We start from the raw sequence: 18913 nt of genomic DNA, 5'->3' as shown, positions 1-18913 counted from the left end.
CGACAACTATGTTGAGGAATGTTTTGTATGAGTTTCCGCTAGTTTTGGAACACGCCGACAGCGAACTAAGACCTTCTGTTTTTCTGCATCTACCATCGATGAGCCAACTATAGATATAAGTGATGAATCCTGCTTCATTAGCCTACCGGACCATCAGGTCTTCGGTAAAACTGATGAAGACGTTGACTGATCGTACGACACAATGACGGCTACTTCTAAAAAGACGTCTCGTTAAATATAGCTTGCGCTGCCACTGTTACTTTGCGAGCTTTGGCAACTTGTAGCAAATCATCAGGGTTGGATCACATTACTCTAAAGCCTTTGCATTAAATGCGAACATGTATAATAACATTATGGATTAATGTATCCGCACACGATGTGCTACAATGGTTGCAAGAAAAATCACAGTTGTGTGCTGAGCCTTGTAAGTCAGCAGCCCATATTGCGAATGTTTTCTTACGTTCCTCAACCACATTGATTAAATTTGAGCCCAGTTGCAACTATCCGGGTTTGATGACTGTAAGAGTCAGCAGAGCGCAAACATCAGAAAATCTCAAACAGCTGGCGTTCGAGAGTGGATGTGGGTTTCGTATCACTTTGTACAATTTTTCACTAGGAGGCAGAAAGAGTGCTCTCTGATGCTACAGGGTCAGTTCTGTGACTTGCTTTGGAGTGAAGGGCAAAACGACGTAAATAGACCACCAATTGTCATTTGCCTTCACGAAGCAAGTAAACGACTGAAGGGCAGCTGTTGTTCGTTTTGTGGTCATTGTAATCAGTGTCTATGTAGCTATTACAGATTCCACTGCTTGTCTTGCTGCTGCTACTGCTTTTACTGTTGGAATTCCTTCTGCTTTTCTTGTTGTTGTTACTGCTGCTGCTGTTTTTGCTGTTGCAGCTGCAACTTCTACTTCCACAGCTTTACAAAATTCTGGATTCATGTTTCACACTCAATAACAGCAAAGTGAGAAAATTCCTCATCGTCACGTACTCTGCCTACGTACATCACTCGTGCTGCCTGTGAGGCGGAGACTACCGGAACAAACAGGCCGTTCCTGTGGCCGATAGTGGCAAAGTTAATGAAGTGAAAGTTTATCCAGAAGCAAGGTCCAGAGCGTAGCGAGAATCTTCGCAAACATGTGCAAAACTATCTAGAAGGTATTGAGATAAGAAACATATACACAGCCACATTAGGTGTGGCAGCGAAGTAATGTGTGTACGAGATATAAGACGTTCAGGGTAACATTGTTCCGAGAATTGCATTGAATTTCTTCCATGGTATACCAAAACACACATACAGGTTGGTTCAAAATGGCTCTGAGCACTATGGGACTTAACATCTGTGGTCATCAGTCCCCTAGAACTTAGAGCTACTGAAACCGAACTAACCTAAGGACGCCACACACATCCATGCCCGATGCAGGATTCGAACCTGCGACCGTAGCGGTCACGCGGTTCCGGACTGAAGCGCTTAGAACCGCACGGCCACGCCGGCCGGCAGGTTGGTTCTTGTAATATACTACTGAGATTATAGATACCTGATTGCTGAGATAGTGTTAGCATAACGGAATTTAAACGTGAGGAAAGTCCATATTTAAGACAGTTGGCTTACACCTGTAACGTAAAAAGTGTCTCATTGCTGGGAGTATCACGGATAATTAAAAGACTACATACAGGCCTTCTTTGACTATGCATGTGCGGTCCTACCACATTAGATTAAATGTAGAGCACTACCTAACGCCCAAGTGACGCTTTTTGATGACACATTACACATTACTGTGCGGATAATATATAGTTTATGCTAAAAGTTTTATGTTCTCCCACAGATGGCTATTCGTTCTGTTGAACACACCCTCTGTTGCAAACAGCGCGAAAACACATGAAGAAGAAGAAAAAGATGAGAAATAGTGGTATTCTGTATATTGCAGTAGGTATAAATCTGCGAACGACACATAACATTGGAAGTACACTAGCTGTTGTTTGATACGAGAGTTAAGGTTTTCCGTAGGCAACAATGCGTCGATGTGAAAATACTGTGATGTGGGTGCTGTCACTGTAGGGGCAGCTACACAACTTGCTTTTGGCAACCTCTCCTACTGCTGTGTATCACGCTTGAAGGGCGAAGAGTAAATACATTGACTTCATTTCCCCCATTTTGTAATTCAGGAATGCGATGTGGTGCACGATACTCCAACGGCTGTCATTCGAAGCAATTCTTTTAAATGCCGCCGGCCGGTCAGGCCGAGCGGTTCTAGGTGCTTCAGTCTGGAACCGCGCTGCTGCTACGGTCGCAGGTTCGAATCCTGCCTCGGGCATGGATGTGTGCGATGTCCTTAGGTTAGTTAGGTTTAAGTAGTTCTAAGTCTAGGGGACTGATGACCTCAGGTGTTAAGTCCCATAGTACTCAGAGGCATTTGAACCATTTTTTTGCACACGAAGAGCCATTGCACTCGCCATATGTGGCTATGTGGAGTAGATTCACAGTCACCTTTATTCTCGGTCAGCTCCACTTTGCAGATATAATACGTTCCAGAGGACCTGTGAGGTGTACCGTGACGTGTGCACGTTATGTTGACCTCCTTGTACAGCATGTGTTACCTCCTATGAAAAAGAGTAACTGTGTAGAAACCACTGTTTTCATGCTACTGTCTCTCACCCAGTGAAAGATCTGTCTAATACAACGTTTCACAAACGTGATATCTGCAGTGGTTTTCCAGGTGCATAGCCTCACCTGATCTGAATCCATGCGACTTTTGGCTTTGAGGATATCTAAAAGAAGGCATTTACCAGGGACACGTTCGGTCTCTACCTGTTCTGATGGCCAGTATACAGGAACACGTAACTCAGATTCCACCGCAACAGCTGCGGCCAACTGCTGATCGTGTCGTTTTACGGATGCAACACCTCGTCGACGTCTTAAGTGCTCATATTGAACAAGTAGTGTAAGCGGCCGTTAACAATAAAATCAACGTTATGCCTTCTTTGACCTTTTCTGCCCCCGTCCCTTTCCAATCCATTACACATGGAAACATTTCTATACGTCTTTCTTACATTCACAGGGCCAGATTTGTACCTGGTGGCAAAAATTGTGATTAATTATTTTCCAGCGTAGATCGGTTCCACATTAATGAATTAGGATGTCCATCAAGTTTCGCTAAAATAAGAAAAATACAACCCACACTGAACATCTGTGAGTAGCTACATTTTAATTATAACGGCCTGGTATTAAATGATACGTTTAATCAGCGAGTAGGAGGAGACTTCTTAGAAATAACCAGCACCTTTTTATAATTATGGCCGCTAGCGGAATTTTCTCCTATGTACAGCCTGAAGTAGAATAAGAGCTGTGTGGCGACCTTAACACTCCATCGCGTGGGTAGAAGGCATCTTCGGACCAGGCAGTGGGAAATCGCATCAGCTAACAAGTCTCTGAGTTGTCTCTGCGGAAACTGTTCTAGCAAATCCATATGTATGTCAGCTGTTACCAACTTTTTTGGACAAAAAAAGAAAAGGCCATTGACTCTGTTGTGCATTAAACCTTACAACACATTCATTTTATGGGAATCCCAAACGTGATCAAAGTCAACATGCAGACTTACCGTATCCTTCATTCTCACACTGTGCTTGTTTGGTTTACCTTGTATGTGAAATGGAGCCTCGTCTGAAAAACAAATTCCTTAATAATAATGATTGCTAGTGGCGATTCGTGTCACTATCAGAGCCACAAAAGTTTTTCGACAATTTCCATCATCTGGTTGTAACGACTATCTCATCTGGATTTTATATGTAGACTTCTTCGCACTGTGGTCCTAAGAAATCTCTAGTTCACGAGATGCACATCGACTACCTTTAGAAGGACGTCTATTACACAGCTGCGAAACTCTGTTCACTCATCGTACTCCGCCCTGATCGCGAAGAGTCCAACACACCGCCGCTCTGTTTAAACTTCATGTGCCACGCAACCATATTCCTTCTGTCAAGCGCTTTGTTCGGTACTGTCCCGTGATACACTACTTGCCATTAAAATTGCTACACCTTGAAGATGACGTGCTACAGACGCGAAATTTAACCGACAAGAAGAAGATGCTGTGATATGTAAATGATTAGCTTTTCAGAGCATTCATACAAGGTTGGCGCCAGTGGCGACACCTACAAAGTGCTGACATGAGGAAATTATGCAACCGATTTCTCATACAAAAACAGCAGTTGACCGGCGTTGCCTGGTGAAACGTTGTTGTGATGCCTCGTGTAAGGAGGAGAAATGTGTACCAACACGTTTCCGACTTTGATAAAGGTCGGATTGTAGCCTATCGCGAATGCGGTTTATCGTATCGCGACATTGCTGCTCGCGTTGGTCGAGATCCAATGACTGTTAGCAGAATATGGAATCGGTGGGTTCAGGAGGGCAATACGGAACGCCGTACTGGATCCCAACGGCCTCGTATCACTAGCAATCGAGATGACAGGAATCTTATCCGCATGGTGTAACGGATCGTGAAGCCACGTCTCGATCCCTGAGTCAACAGATGGGGACGTTTGGAACACAACAACTATCTGCATGAACAGTTCGACGACGTTTGCAGCAGCATGGACTATCAGCTCGGAGACGATGGATGCGGTTACCTTTGACGCTGCATCACAGACAGGAGCGCCTGCGATGGTCTACTCAACGACGAACCTGGGTGCACGAATGGCAAAACGTTATTTTTTCTGATGAATCCAGGTTCTGTTTACAGCATCATGATGGTCGTATCAGTGTTTGGCGACATCGCAGTGAACGCGCATTGGATGCGTGTATTCGTCATCGCCCTACTGGTGTATCACCCGGCGTGATGGTATGGGGTGCCATTGGTTACACGTTTCGGTCACTTCTTGTTTGCATTGACGGCACTTTGAATAGTGGACGTTACATTTCAGATGTGTTACGACCCGTGGCTCTACCCTTCATTCTATCCCTGCGAAACCCTACATTTCAGCAGGATAATGCACGACCGCATGTTGAGGTCCTGTACGAACCTTTCTGGATACATAAAATGTTCGACTGCTGCCGTGGCCAGCACATTCTCCAGATCTCTCACCAATTGAAAACGTCTGGTCAATGGTGGCCGAGCAACTGGCTCGTCACAATACGCCAGTCACTACTCTTGATGAACTGTGGTATCGTGTTGAAGCTGCATGGGTAGCTGTACCTGTACACGCCATCCAAGCTCGTTTTGAGTCAATGCCCAGGCGTATCAAGGCCGTTATTACGACCAGAGGTGGTTGTTCTGGGTACTGATTTCTCAGGATCTATGGACCCAAATTACGTGAAAATGTAATCACATGTCAGCTCTAGTATAATATATTTGTCCAATTAATACCCGTTTATCATCTGAATTTCTTCTTGGTGTAGCAATTTTAATGGCCAGTAGTGTGCCACAGCTCACACTGCGACTTCTCCTCGAGTGGCAGTTTTTCTGCAACAACGGTGATTGAAGTACTCTCGCTCCGCAAATAATGTTGGTGATTTACTGTTTTATTTCTCACAAATCAGAGATTATTGAAATAAAATAGACTCACCTTGTACGTTTATTATTATGAATATACCACAATGTCGATGTGTTCCACCTCAGGTGCACGAAACTCTTCGAGATGATATACCATATACAGGCACAATACCGATCAAAATTCTTTGCAAAAACGTTCTCAGAGCCGTTCTGTAAGTGCATACCATACATTTCGTAAAAATCCATACACTTACTCACAGCACTCTGAATGGGAAGGCTATCACACATTAAGTTTGATTCCACAGTATTCCACTTGATATGTGCTTTAACGGTTTTAGGGTAGTCTAGTAGCACAGGAGCTGTTTGATTGGTGAATAATGCGCCTCATTCGTTGTGTGAAATTATTAGTCTCAGTCTACGTTGAACCCTCGATCTATGCTTTTACATTTTAAGTCATTAGAAAATAACAGTACCTTAATACGACAGGTATGCCATGGTATTGATAGCGGCAACAGTTGATGTATATCGCTGCGATGTGGTATAGGATAGTCTCAAATCCCTGCTGATAGTGTTTCATAGTGTTTCTGCATTTTAGGCGGTCTGTTTATATTTCTTCTCTGTGCGAAGTTTTTAAATATACGCATTGAGGATATCAGAACTAGAGGAACAAGGCGAGGCTCTTAACATTAATTTTTGATCCTGTATAGTTTTTATGGATGAAGGTTATCGCTAAAGTTCCTCTGCGTGCAGTGTGAAGTGGAATAAGCATGGCCGTCAGACGCCACATTCAGTAAGCCCTCGTATAACATGGCGTGTACCGGCGGCACCCCTCAAGTTCAAAGAGCCGTCGCGCGACGTATGCTAAAACACTACCGCTACATATGAGGCAAGTGCACGTCAATGACGCGTTTTTTTAGGTTCCGGTGTTTGAATAAAGTAGCAAAATTTGTAAAAGTCAAATTGTGAAATGAATTTAGTTCTTTTGTCATTGAGAAATAGAGTAACGGTCACTGTTGGTGGTGACGAGCATTCTTCCTACTGCATCTCATACGCATCTAAAAAGAATACAATGATTTCAGAATAAAATTCGCTCCTGAAGCTTTTACCATTTACGAGCCGTAGCACTTTAACACGAACATCACTTTCGTGAGGTCTGTATCTGACAGAAGCGAGAGCAGTAAATTCGGAGTTCGGAGACAGTGGCCGGATCATACGTAATTTGCGCTTGTACAAAATAATAGCAAGTCGCTGTTAAATGATCCGCAAATAATCTCAAGAGCTCGTTTTGCTTATAGCAAAATGAAATCAATGACTGAATGCGAATTGTATTTGGCACATTGCGTCTCTCTGCAATGACCTGCTGAGCTTTCGGTTGGAACTAGTTTTTCTGGAACAAATATGTCAAAATCATAATTTATGTACAACTTAATAATTGCGAGGAGTACTTTTAGCTGTAAAAGGTAACAAATATATAAACGTAATTAATTATAAATCAAAGATATATCTACTACAGAGACACTTCTGCTTATTTAGATGAAGACAAGAGAAGTGGGGAGATTCAATTTGCCTTTTTATAAAACACATGAAAATAGAATTTCTACCATTCGTTTCAGCCACGAGCTGATTTTTTTAATATTGTTGATCTAAATGTACAGTCCATACTCGTTTTTTTGTGTTTCTCACAGGCAGCTTGAAAAATTTTTTTAATAAAAGAGCTCACATTCGCGTAAGAAAAATACTTTGAAATAATGCATCCACAAAAAGAGACATTCTTCGCTTAATGCTTCAATGTTAAAACCAGGACGGTGACGCAATCGTGATCACGCACACAACAGCTGATATGCGTCAAGTCCTGACACTTGCTTAACTCTGCTTCTCATAGAGCACAGGCCTCGAATGGAGAGCAAATGATGACATTGATGTCAGTGCGATGCTGGCATAACACGTGTGTAACGCCAGTATAATGCTGGTGCGATCCCGTCTGATCGTTCAGATCATTTTGATAATTGGAATAATTTATTATAAGTGCAGAATTCAATACAAAATGGATCAAAGGGGTCCGTCCAGAGCAGAGCAGAGAACGTGAATGATTCCTATTGGACCGAGATGGAGCTTGATTCCCATTGTACAACCTCCATCTCTCCTCCCTCAGTGACCTCGGCACATGTCTTCAGTGGCTTTCAATATGACAATGGCCAAAAGGTGCTAATGGATGCTGAGTCAGAGTTCTTTTTGCCAGAACGTATACTGCACCTCTACTACTGGGGTCATCATAAACTGAGTGGTACTAAGTGAAACAAGAAAATCTTGGTAGTGGTACGGTTAAAGTCAGTTAATTGTTCATTCAGAGGTCATAAGATATTTCTATTCTTCTCCCTTAAAATTTATAAAGTGACACTTTCTTATGGGATCTATGGAACATTCTGAATGAATTAATGTTATTTGTAAATAGCTGCATTACAAATTATGTCTTCCTTCTTTCTTCTTTGTTGCAGTTAGTTCAGAATCAGAATTCCAGAGTAATTTCTTTTTCCACATTTCTTATACCTCGCACATTGTTTCTCCTGATATCGACGTCCTCCTGAGTAGTCCCCGCCCGGAGATCCCAATGGGGGACTATTTTACCCAAGAGGACGCCATCATCATTTAACCATACAGTAAAGCTGCATGCCCTCTGGAAAAATACCAGTCACCATCTCCAAGGAGGATCTACGACACTCAGAAAGCCTACGAGTCTATGTGAATCAACAGCGTTTCACCTCCAAACTGTGCCGCTGTTAGCTGCTGCTCTACGGTTTGCGCTGAACCCAATATTGTGGAGGTGGTGCTCTCCGGTCCTACCTCAGCTGCTGCCAGACTCCTATATCGGAAGTTTGTCGTTCGATTGCGGGGCAGAGCGGCTGTTCAGCTGCTATCTGCCGCCCCTGTGAACAAACAGCTTACTGTTTGCCTCGTCTCATGTGGGCAGACACTGCTGCTGCCATGAGCTACCTCGTCCACGATGGGTATACAACGTGATTCTCCGCGTCTCTGCACACAATCTGTATTCGTGAAAGTGTGTGAAGTGATGTAGCAACTGGCCATCAAAATGGAAGCAGCCAGATGGACACTATCGAAAAAAGAAGCCCATACTGTCGCAGTAAGTAAAAAACTAAATTTTCATCCATATCGACACATAAACAATAGTCATGGCGATACATTAAAACGTGTTCCATCTTCTTGTCACAGGGTCAGCACCCAGCATAATGCTAGAGATTGTGACGTAACTTCCAAAAAACATCTGAAGATGAACCTGGAAAGTTCGAAAACCGGTTCATGGAATAATAAATAACTATTCAAAAAAGTGACTGGTTGCAGTTTTATGTATTTACATGAAACACAAACATTCTGTAGTGATTGGCGACTCCATGGAGTGCTGTGTGCACAACGACCATATACGTGAAATTAGAAGGAAGGTCAGCGTTGGCAGTAATATTGATGGTTTATTGATAGCAAAATCGATTTTCAATCACATAGTGATCATCTTCAGTGCTATGGTGTACAAATTAAACTCGTAGGCACTGGTATCAAGTTATGATCAGTAACCAAAGCTAGCAAACAATCACAATAACTCTATTGTGATCGTTTCTTAGCTTTGGTTACTGATCATAACTTGATACCAGTGCCTATGAGTTTAATTTGTACACCATAGCACTGAAGATGATCACTATGTGATTGAAAATCGATTTTGCTATCAATAAACCATCAATATTAAGGCCAACGCTGACCTTCCTTCAAATTTCTAATCATGCTGTAGGTAAAAAGTAATTATAGGTGGACCATTTTCAGTCTATATTTCTTTCACAAAGTCCCAAAGCTCTTTCTCGGGACATTGCAGGACTTTATGTTAATGGAGGTTAGTCTGAAACTTACGATTTCTTTTAAATTCATCGTGTACTCACCTCTGGACTACTGTGTGCACATGTCTACTTTTATTGCAACAGTATGACTAGTAGTCAGTCGTAATATATGAAATGTAGATATAGCTCGTCAAAAAGAAAACGATGTCCTGTAGGAAACTGGGTACAGGAGAGTAACAAGAAGAAAACGACATAGTTCATGAGAGGAAACCTCTGTTAACCTTGCAAGCATTATCAACATACCTAACAAATCTGCCGTGTCAGAACAATATTGATTCTAAAAGCATTACAAAATGTATACGAATGAAAATAAATTATCGTTACATACGTATATTAAGTTAATGATGTTTGTTCTGTACAGTAAAAACATAAAAGTACGTGTATCTGCACATTTCATGTGACGAATTACTAAGCCGATACCTGAGGACACTCGGGCTACACATAAATTCACGAAGAATGTCGCCACAACACTGGTATAACATGACTGCCAAACGTCAGACGAGCTGCATTTTACAGATGATGGAGAGTCAAGTGCGCAGTTAAAATCGATCTCTGCGCTAACTTAATAGCTGAGCTTATGGACATTCACGTCCTTCTAAGTGCCCATTGTCACATCTACCTCCTGGTTTAAAGTTCGTCTGAATTAACACGTTACTAGCGAGACATATGTAGATCACGCGTCTTCCGGTGATACATGCAGGGAAATACTAACAGTTAGCACAATCTACGGCCTAGTCCTGATATCTGCAAGGTGATACGGCGTACGGCGGAGACTTCTGCCGATGATCAGAGTAGGGTCGAGGAGATGCTTGGCTTCCTTTCACACGTGCGCCTTCTTCTTTCGTTTTCTTATTTCAGTCACACAAAGCTCCAGGGTCCACGGTATTACACACAGCAGGCCAAGGGCGGTAAGAACCCAGATACTTGAACTAAAGCTGCCAGTCAAATCCTTTAGTTTACCTGAAAAAGAGAAACGGAATTGTATTAGTGTGCTGATACCTGTGAATTGTAGTACGGAATTTAACATTTAAATTACAAGTTTTACACATTCAGAAGGCTTAAATTTGTTGTTACAAAATATGTTATAAACTATTTTGATTTAATGATTGATTGAACTATAAAAACTGAAAGAAAATTATTGAAACAACATTACATTATTTCCTGTAATAAAACTAGTGCGTAATTGTAAAGCTCAATCTAAAATGGGTTTTTCTCTTTTTTTCATTTGCTTTGCTCTGCACAGTTTAATACTATTTTTGCAATTCATTTCACGTAATGTGGCAAATGTAAAAAATTATGGTGAAATCAAAGATATATAGAGTGGACACTGCGCATGACGTCATTTTACTGAAATCAACATCTAAGTCACGTGACTCGGGGCTCGAAGCCGATTATGTCATTACGCATTTGTTGTTGTTGTTGTGGTCATTAGTCCTGAGACTGGTTTGATGCAGCTCTCCATGCCACTCTATCCTGTGCAAGCTTTTTCATCTCCCAGTACCTACTGCAACCTACATCCTTCTGAATCTGCTTAGTGTATTCATCTCTTGGTCTCCCTCTACGATTTTTACCCTCCACGCTGCCCTCCAATACTAAATTGGTGATCCCTTGATGCCTCAGAACATGTCCTACCAACCGATCCCTTCTTATGGTCAAGTTGTGCCACAAACTTCTCTTCTCCCCAATCCTATTCAATACTTCCTCATTAGTTATGTGATCTACCCATCTAATCTTCAGCATTCTTCTGTAGCACCACATTTCTCTTCTTGTCCAAACTATTTATCGTCCATGTTTCACTTCCATACATGGCTACACTCCATACGAATACTTTCAGAAATGACTTCCTGACACTTAAATCAATACTGGATGTTAACAAATTTCTCTTCTTCAGAAACGCTTTCCTTGCCATTGCCAGCCTACATTTTATATCCTCTCTACTTCGACCATCATCAGTTATTTTGCTCCCCAAATAGCAAAACTTCTTTACTACTTTAAGTGCCTCATTTCCTAATCTAATTCCCTCAGCATCACCCGACTTAATTAGACTACATTCCATTATCCTTGTTTTGCTTTTGTTGATGTTCATCTTATATCCTCCTTTCAAGACACTGTCCATTCCATTCAACTGCTCTTCCAAGTCCTTTGCTGTCTCTGACAGAATTACAATGTCATCGGCGAACCTCAAAGTTTTTATTTCTTCTCCATGAATTTTAATACCTACCCCGTATTTTTCTTTTGTTTCCTTTACTGCTTGCTCAATATACAGATTGAACAACGTCGGGGAGAGGCTACAACCCTGTCTTACTCCCTTCCCAACCACTGCTTCCCTTTCATGTCCCTCGACTCTTATAACTGCCATCTGGTTTCTGTACAAATTATAAATAGCCTTTCGCTCCCTGTATTTTACCCCTGCCACCTTCAGAATTTGAAAGAGAGTATTCCAGTCAATATTGTCAAAAGCTTTCTCTAAGTCTACAAATGCTAGAAACGTAGGTTTGCCTTTCCTTAGTCTTTCTTCTAAGATAAGTCGTAAGGTCAGTATTGCCTCACGTGTTCCAGTGTTTCTACGGAATCCAAACTGATCTTCGCCGAGGTTGGCTTCTACTAGTTTTTCCATTCGTCTGTAAAGAATTCGTGTCAGTATTTTGCAGCATTTATAGTGCAGAATTTACGACATTTTTTTACAGATCAAATGTTGTGTTGTTGTGCTTTTTCCTAGATGCAGAAGTAAAGACCTTCACATATGCTCAGATAAGTCTTTCTTTGTATCCTGCAGGTTAGGTACAGTGACGAAAATCTCAGTTGTTGAAATGAATTACTTTAAAAAACTTGATATTTCCGTAAGTTGAAAGTTAGGACGTATGTTCATCCGGGGATGTAAAACTTGGTGAATAACTAAGCTTTTGAGATGACATATCATTAATATGTAGCTCACTACGCCAGTGTAATCCATAACCCATTACCCTATCCATTCTATATGCACTTCAGTTTTCCTCAACAATTTCACTTTTGTCAATTTCGACGCTTAGCCCAGTTTCTGTTCCACTGTTTTTATGTCTATTTCAAACTACGTCACTCTATTTGATGTGTTTCATCAAATTTCACAAGGAACTGAAACCTCATCTGTAAGATGTATTTCTTTGTGTCGTGAACCAAAACGTCAGGATCTTCTTGAAACGTAATTGTCTCAATAGCTGAATAATATAGTAGCGAATACAGAGGCTCATTAAAGTATACAACACATGCGTTTTCTATAATCTAAAGGCTAGACGTAGACAGTCTGGCATTCCAAGATGCTGATAAGTAGATGTTTAACATGTTGGTAAGTGAATGAGGTATTATTTATGTTATTGAAAAATCTAAAACACACTTTTGCATTCAATAATTACGTCGCTGTTAGATATAACATAATATCATAGAATTTATACAAAAGTATTCTTGTTCAGAATATGATTGTACACAATAACGCCATATTAAACAACCACTGCATAATTTGAGGAATTGTTAATCCCCAAAACAAGTACCAAATTCAGAGTGAATTAATGTAAAATAATGTGCATCTATGGAAAAAAACTGTATATTCCCTGAGTGTCTGTAATATTATTAATAATTGGAGGAAGTGTTAAGTAAATTACGATGAATAATAATTTATAAATTCATTTGTAAAGTGACAAATCGATTGTCACTGATTAATTATCTGATAATGAAAAATATTACATTAATTATTAAAAAGATGCCATTACTATCAAGATAGTAACTGCGAGGTCTGTCTTAGTGTCTTCGTGTCTGTCTCAAAGTCTTTGTGAAGTATTTGAGTTTTCTTAGACGTAGTAATAAACCACATTTATTTTCTATGAAAAGTGTGTGATTTTACAAAATTTCCGTACTGTGGATCAACAAATGTTTTTTCCATGATAATCAAAAATTCTATCCATTTAGTGTGATAACGCTGTATCTAATTTAAGAATGAGAAAATATGCAATACTTAAACAACATGATGTAACCAAAAATAGACGTGGTGCTAGTTTCTTTTCGCAGTTTCAACAGAAAATACACAATATGTAGTGTTTACTTAATTTTGATCTTCTGAATGTAGAATCAATTAATTTCAGCAGCTAGCCATTCGACAGTATAACATGGTGCAAACATAAAAATAGAAGACCCAGAACAAAGTTCTCGGATTAGAAAGGATGTAAGACAGGGCTACAGTCTTTCGCCCCTACTATTGAATCGACACGTCTAAGAAGCAAAGCCAGAAATGAAAGAAAGTTTCAGAAATGGGATTAAAATTCAGGGAGAAAGATTGTCAATGATAAGATGTGTTGATATTATTCCTATCCTCAATGAAACTGAAGAAGAATACTTACAGAACCTACTGAATGGAATAAACAGTCAAACGAGAACAGAATGTGGATTGAGACTAAACCGAAGCAATACGAAAGCATCAGCAATAAGAGTAGCTACAAATGTAATATTTACGTTGGCGACCATGAAGCAAACGAAGTTAAGGAATTTTGCTACCTTGAAATCAAAATAATATGTGGAGGACGAAGCAAGGAGGATGTAGAGTAACACGGAGTGCGTCATTAATCAAAGGACATCTACTAGTATCAAACTTAGGGCTTAACTTCAGGAAGTAATTTCTGAGAATGTGCGTTTGGAGCACAGCAATCTGTGGCAAGTGAATGATGAACTCTGGGAAAAGCGAAAAAGAGGAGAATCGAAGTATGTGATATGTGGTATTATAGAAGAATGTTGAAAATTAAGTGGTCTGACAAGATATGGAACGAGGAGGTTCTTCACAGCTCGACGAAGAAAGGAATACATGGGAAACACTGACAAGAGGAGACAAGGATGATAGTCTATGTGTTAAGCCTCAAGGAAAACTTTCGTCGTATTTGAATCAGTTATAGAGGGAAAGACTGTAGGAGAAGACAGGGATTGGAACACATCCAACAAAGGGAGCACATGTAACTCTGAAATGAAGACTTTGGCACAAGACTGGTGATTAAAAAAAAGTAGATGATGGAGTATATCCTAAAGCTATAAATCTCTGGACTGGATGGAGAGTCGCCTAATCGGAAAAAAGCCTTATATGCAACCCAAACACATAAATCTACGTGTAGTTATCGTCTGAGCCTTTTAGGGAGGCCCTTCAGATATTTACCTAGGAGAGGCCCGAAGGCGACGTTGAGGAGCCCAGTGAAGACACTCTGCAGTCCGAAGGCAGCGGGGAAACGATCCGGGCTGCACACCTCTCCCAGGACCAGTGTGAATACGCACAGGATGAAGCACTTGGAGTAGCCCAGAAGTGCAGACAGCACCATAACGGACGTGTAATCCGCGAAGAAGATGTACACTGCAAACATAGGAATACTTACTTGTTTGACTTTATTTATTTATACGTCACGTTCCATAGGACCAAATTGAGGAGCAAATCTCCAAGGTCATGGAACGTGTCAGTTAAAGAAATTACAATGTAAAAGTAGTAACAGATAAAAATAAAATGTTAATGAACCCGAAAAAGTCAAGCCATTAGTTTAACGCAATCAACAGTACAACAAGAATCAGCTTAATTTTTCAAGGAACTCCTTGACAGAACAGGAGTGACCCATGAGGACACTCTTCAGCTTCGAAAGCGCGTGGATTACTGCTAAGATTTTTGAATTTTTGTGGTAGCTTATTGAAAATGGATACAGCAGTATACTGCACACTTTTCTGCACAAGAGTTAAGGAAGTCCGATCCAAATGCAGGTTTGATTTCTGCCGAGTATTAACTGAGTGAAAGCTGCTTATTCTTTGGAAATAAGCTGATGTTGTTTACAAGAAAAGACAGTGAATAATACATATATTGTCAAATATAATGTCTAAATAAGCAGACTAGTGAACAGAGGTCGACAAGATGTTCGCCAACTTACACCACTTATTGCCCGAACCGCCCGCTTCTGAGCTAAAAATATCCTTTTAGGATGGGAAGCACTACCCCAAAATATAATAGCATATGACATAAGCGAATGAAAATAAGCAAAGTAGACAAATTATCGTGTCCAACGATCACTTACTTGAGATACCGTTCGAATAGTAAAAATGGCAGCGTTAAGTCTTTGAAGAAGATCCTAAACGTGGGCTTTCCACGACAGTTTTCTTCTATCTGAACACCAAGAAATCTGAACTGTTCAGTTTCACTAATCATATGACCATTCTGAGAAATTAAGATGTCAGGTTTTGTTGAATTACATGTTAGATACTGTAAAATCTGAGTCTTCCTGTGATTTAGCTTATGTCATGATCTGCATTGTTTGAAACTGAGCCAATGTTGCACACAACATTCATTACTACCAAGCTAATGTCATCAGCAAACAGATATATGTTCAAGTTACCCACAATACTAGAGCACATCTCATTTATATAAATAAGGGACAGGAGTGGCCCCAACACCGATCCCTGGGGCACCACCCATTTGACAATATCCCACTCACATCACAGCCATTCTCAACACTGTGGGTAATGACTTTTTGCTGCCTGTTGCTAAAGTAAGAGGCGAACTATCTGTGAGCTACTCCCTTTATTCTGTAATGGTCCAACTTCTGGAGCAATATTTTGTGATCAACACAATAAATATCTTAGTTAAATCAAAAAATATTTCTTGCGTTCGAAACCTTTTGTTTAACCCATCCAGTGCCCCACAGAGAAAAGAGAATATAGCATTTTCAGTTGTTAAACGACTTCTAAAGCCTAACTGTTCATTTGATAGCAAATTGCGCGATATAAAATGATCAATTATCAGATAAATTAAGGTATAATCATTTTCAATAACTTTAGCAAACACTGATGTCATAGAAATAGGTCTAAAATTGTCTAAATTATCCTTTTCTACGTTTTTATAAAGTAGCTTTAATACTGAGCACTTTAATTGTTCAGGAAGCTGACCATTCCAAAGGAAAAATTACAAATATGGCTAAATACAGAGCTATCATGTGCAGCACAGTACTTTAATATTCTGCTAGGCACTGCATCTTATCCATGAGAGTCCTTAGTCTTTTGCGATTTAGTTATTGACTCTGTCTCCCCCTTGTCTGTATCACAAAGGAGTATTTCAGATATCAATCTCGGGAAGGCATTTGCCAAGAGAGTTATATGATTCCCTGTAGAAACTAATTTTTTATTTAATTCACCAGGAATGCTCCGAAAATGATTGTAAAATACTGTACATATGTCTGATTTATCAGTAACAGAAACATTTTTACTACATTTTTAAGCACCTTACTGTACTGTTTGCAATGGGCTACTGCAGGTTGATTGTGACTACTTCTACTTTGGTTACAGATAAGGTATTTTAACAAATGAATGCAATGAAATAAACATTATGTCTGTATGTAGTGTACATCCAAATAACTTTTATTTAAGAGCTTTGAGTCATCAACCTTCTGACTGGACTGATGTACCCAGGCAGGAAATGGTCTCCTGTGCCAACCTCTTCATCTCAGAGTACGACTTGCACTCAACGTCCTCAATTATTTGCTGGATATATTACAATATGTGCCTTCTTCTACAGTTCTTACTCCCTACAGCTCTGTCAAGTACCATGGAATTTATTCCCTGATGAGTTAACTCAAGTCCTATCATTTTGTTCCTTGCTCTTTTAAGTATTTTCCATATGTTCCTTTCTTCACGGGTTCTGCAGATAATCTCTCCATACCTTATAAGTCTACCTAATTTTCAACTTCCTTCTATCCATCACATCTCAAATGCTTTTATCCACTTCTTTTCCGACTTTCACACTGTCCATGATTCAGTACCATACAGTGCTTGAAACGTGCGTTCTTTGCAATTTATTCCTAAAATTAATGCCTGTGATTTATACTAGCAGACTTCATTTATTCAGGAATGCCCTCATTGTATATGTTGGTCTACATTGTGTGTCCACCTTCCTTTGTCTGTTATGTGTCCTTTTTTTCAGTTTACCAAATTCCTTCACTTTGTCTACTTTGTGGTTCCCAATGTTATTGCTAAGTTAATGCCAATTTCATATCTGCTACTTCTCGTTATTGTCATCTTTCTTCAGGTTACTGTCTATCAGTCTCCAGTGATCATTAGCTGTTTGTTCTATTAAGCAGTTCTTCTGCTGTGAGAATAGCAACGTCATCAATGAATCTTAGCATTGATATCATCTCACACGGAATCGGAATCTCACTCCTAAACCTTCGTTCATTTCCGTCATTGCTTCTTCAGTCTACAGGTCGAACAGTTGAGACGAAACACTACATGGATTTCTTAAACCCTTTCTAATCCGAGCACTTTGTTTTCCACAATTAGTGTCGCGTCGTAATTCTTGTGCATGTTATACATTACCCCTCTTTCCGTACAGTTCATACGTATCATTTCACCTTTTTACAATGCTGAACGCTCTTCCCAAGTTGACAAATCCGATGAAAGTGTCTTGATGTTCTTAAATCTTGCTTCCATTATCAAGCACAGCGTCAGAAGTCTACCTCCATACTTTTACCTTTCCTACATCGAAAATCGTCGTCGTTTAACTGATTGTCAGTTTTCTTCTCCATTATTCTGTATATTATTCTTGTCACACTGTCGACGCATTAGCTGTTAGTTGTGCGACAATCCTCGCTCTTATATGTCATTACTCTCTTTGCGACTGTGTATGATACTTTTCCGAAAGCCTGATGACATGTCTCCAGACTGGTAGATTCTACAAACCAACATGAGTAGTCGTTTTGTTTCCACTTCTCCCACTTAGTTTTATCTTACAGCAAGTCTTACAAACCTCAGTTAATCCCTGGCTGTACAACTGGATACTTTATGTTTTCGATATCAACTCCCAATTCCTCTACTGTTATGTCATCAGGCAATTCCTCCCCATCACAGAGGCTTTCAAGGTACTTTTCCCGCCTATCTGTTCTCTTCTCTGGGTTTAATGATGGAATCCCTCGTGCATTCTTAATTTTGACGTTTTCGTTTCAATTCACGGAAGTTTGTTTTGACTTTTCTCTGTGCTTAACGACGATTGACTATTTCGTTTCCTATTTCTTCCCATTTTTCCTGCAGCCATTGCGCCTTGGGTTCCTTGCACTTCGTACAAATTTCACTACTAAGTGGCTTTTGAATTATATATCGCTCTATTCCTCTCTTTTTATGCATATTTTTTAATTTCCTTCTTCCGCTGGTCCACTTGATTCGTTAGATTACCCAAAGTTTCCAGCAGTTATCTTCCTTGTACTCATACCTGTACGCCTTACTATCCAATACCTCGTTTCTAAGCCACAGTGAGGCTATCCATCTGTAATCTTCGCGTATCTCAAGGTCTTTTTCAAGTCTGCCTCCTCCTCGAAAGACTTTTGAACACTATATTCGATAATGCCCACTCCCCTCCCCCCACCCCATGAACCACGGATCTTGCCGTTGCCCGCATCTCGTGGTCGTGCGGTAGCGTTCTCGCTTCCCACGCCCGGGTTCCCGGGTTCGATTCCCGGCGGGGTCAGGGATTTTCTCTGCCTCGTGATGGCTGGGTGT

The 18913-nt window shown here is 40.4% G+C and overlaps 1 protein-coding gene across 1 annotated transcript in view; it reads right to left on the bottom strand.

The window, feature by feature from the left end:
* Positions 1 to 9766: 9766 nt before the first annotated feature.
* LOC126474909 (monocarboxylate transporter 2-like) overlaps positions 9767 to 18913 on the bottom strand; it is a 97336-nt gene continuing 88189 nt past the window's right edge. Inside the window, exons 8-9 of the mRNA XM_050102405.1 lie at positions 14553 to 14744; positions 9767 to 10345 (exon numbers count right to left, since the gene is read on the bottom strand). Of these exons, the coding sequence (XP_049958362.1) occupies positions 10206 to 10345; positions 14553 to 14744 (332 nt within the window). The 3' untranslated portion in view covers positions 9767 to 10205. The remainder of the gene's footprint in view (positions 10346 to 14552; positions 14745 to 18913) is intronic.

Source organism: Schistocerca serialis, chromosome 4 (assembly GCF_023864345.2).
Source record: "Schistocerca serialis cubense isolate TAMUIC-IGC-003099 chromosome 4, iqSchSeri2.2, whole genome shotgun sequence".
NCBI classification, from domain to species: Eukaryota; Metazoa; Arthropoda; class Insecta; order Orthoptera; family Acrididae; genus Schistocerca; species Schistocerca serialis.
This window is presented reverse-complemented; position numbering and strand designations above follow the sequence as displayed.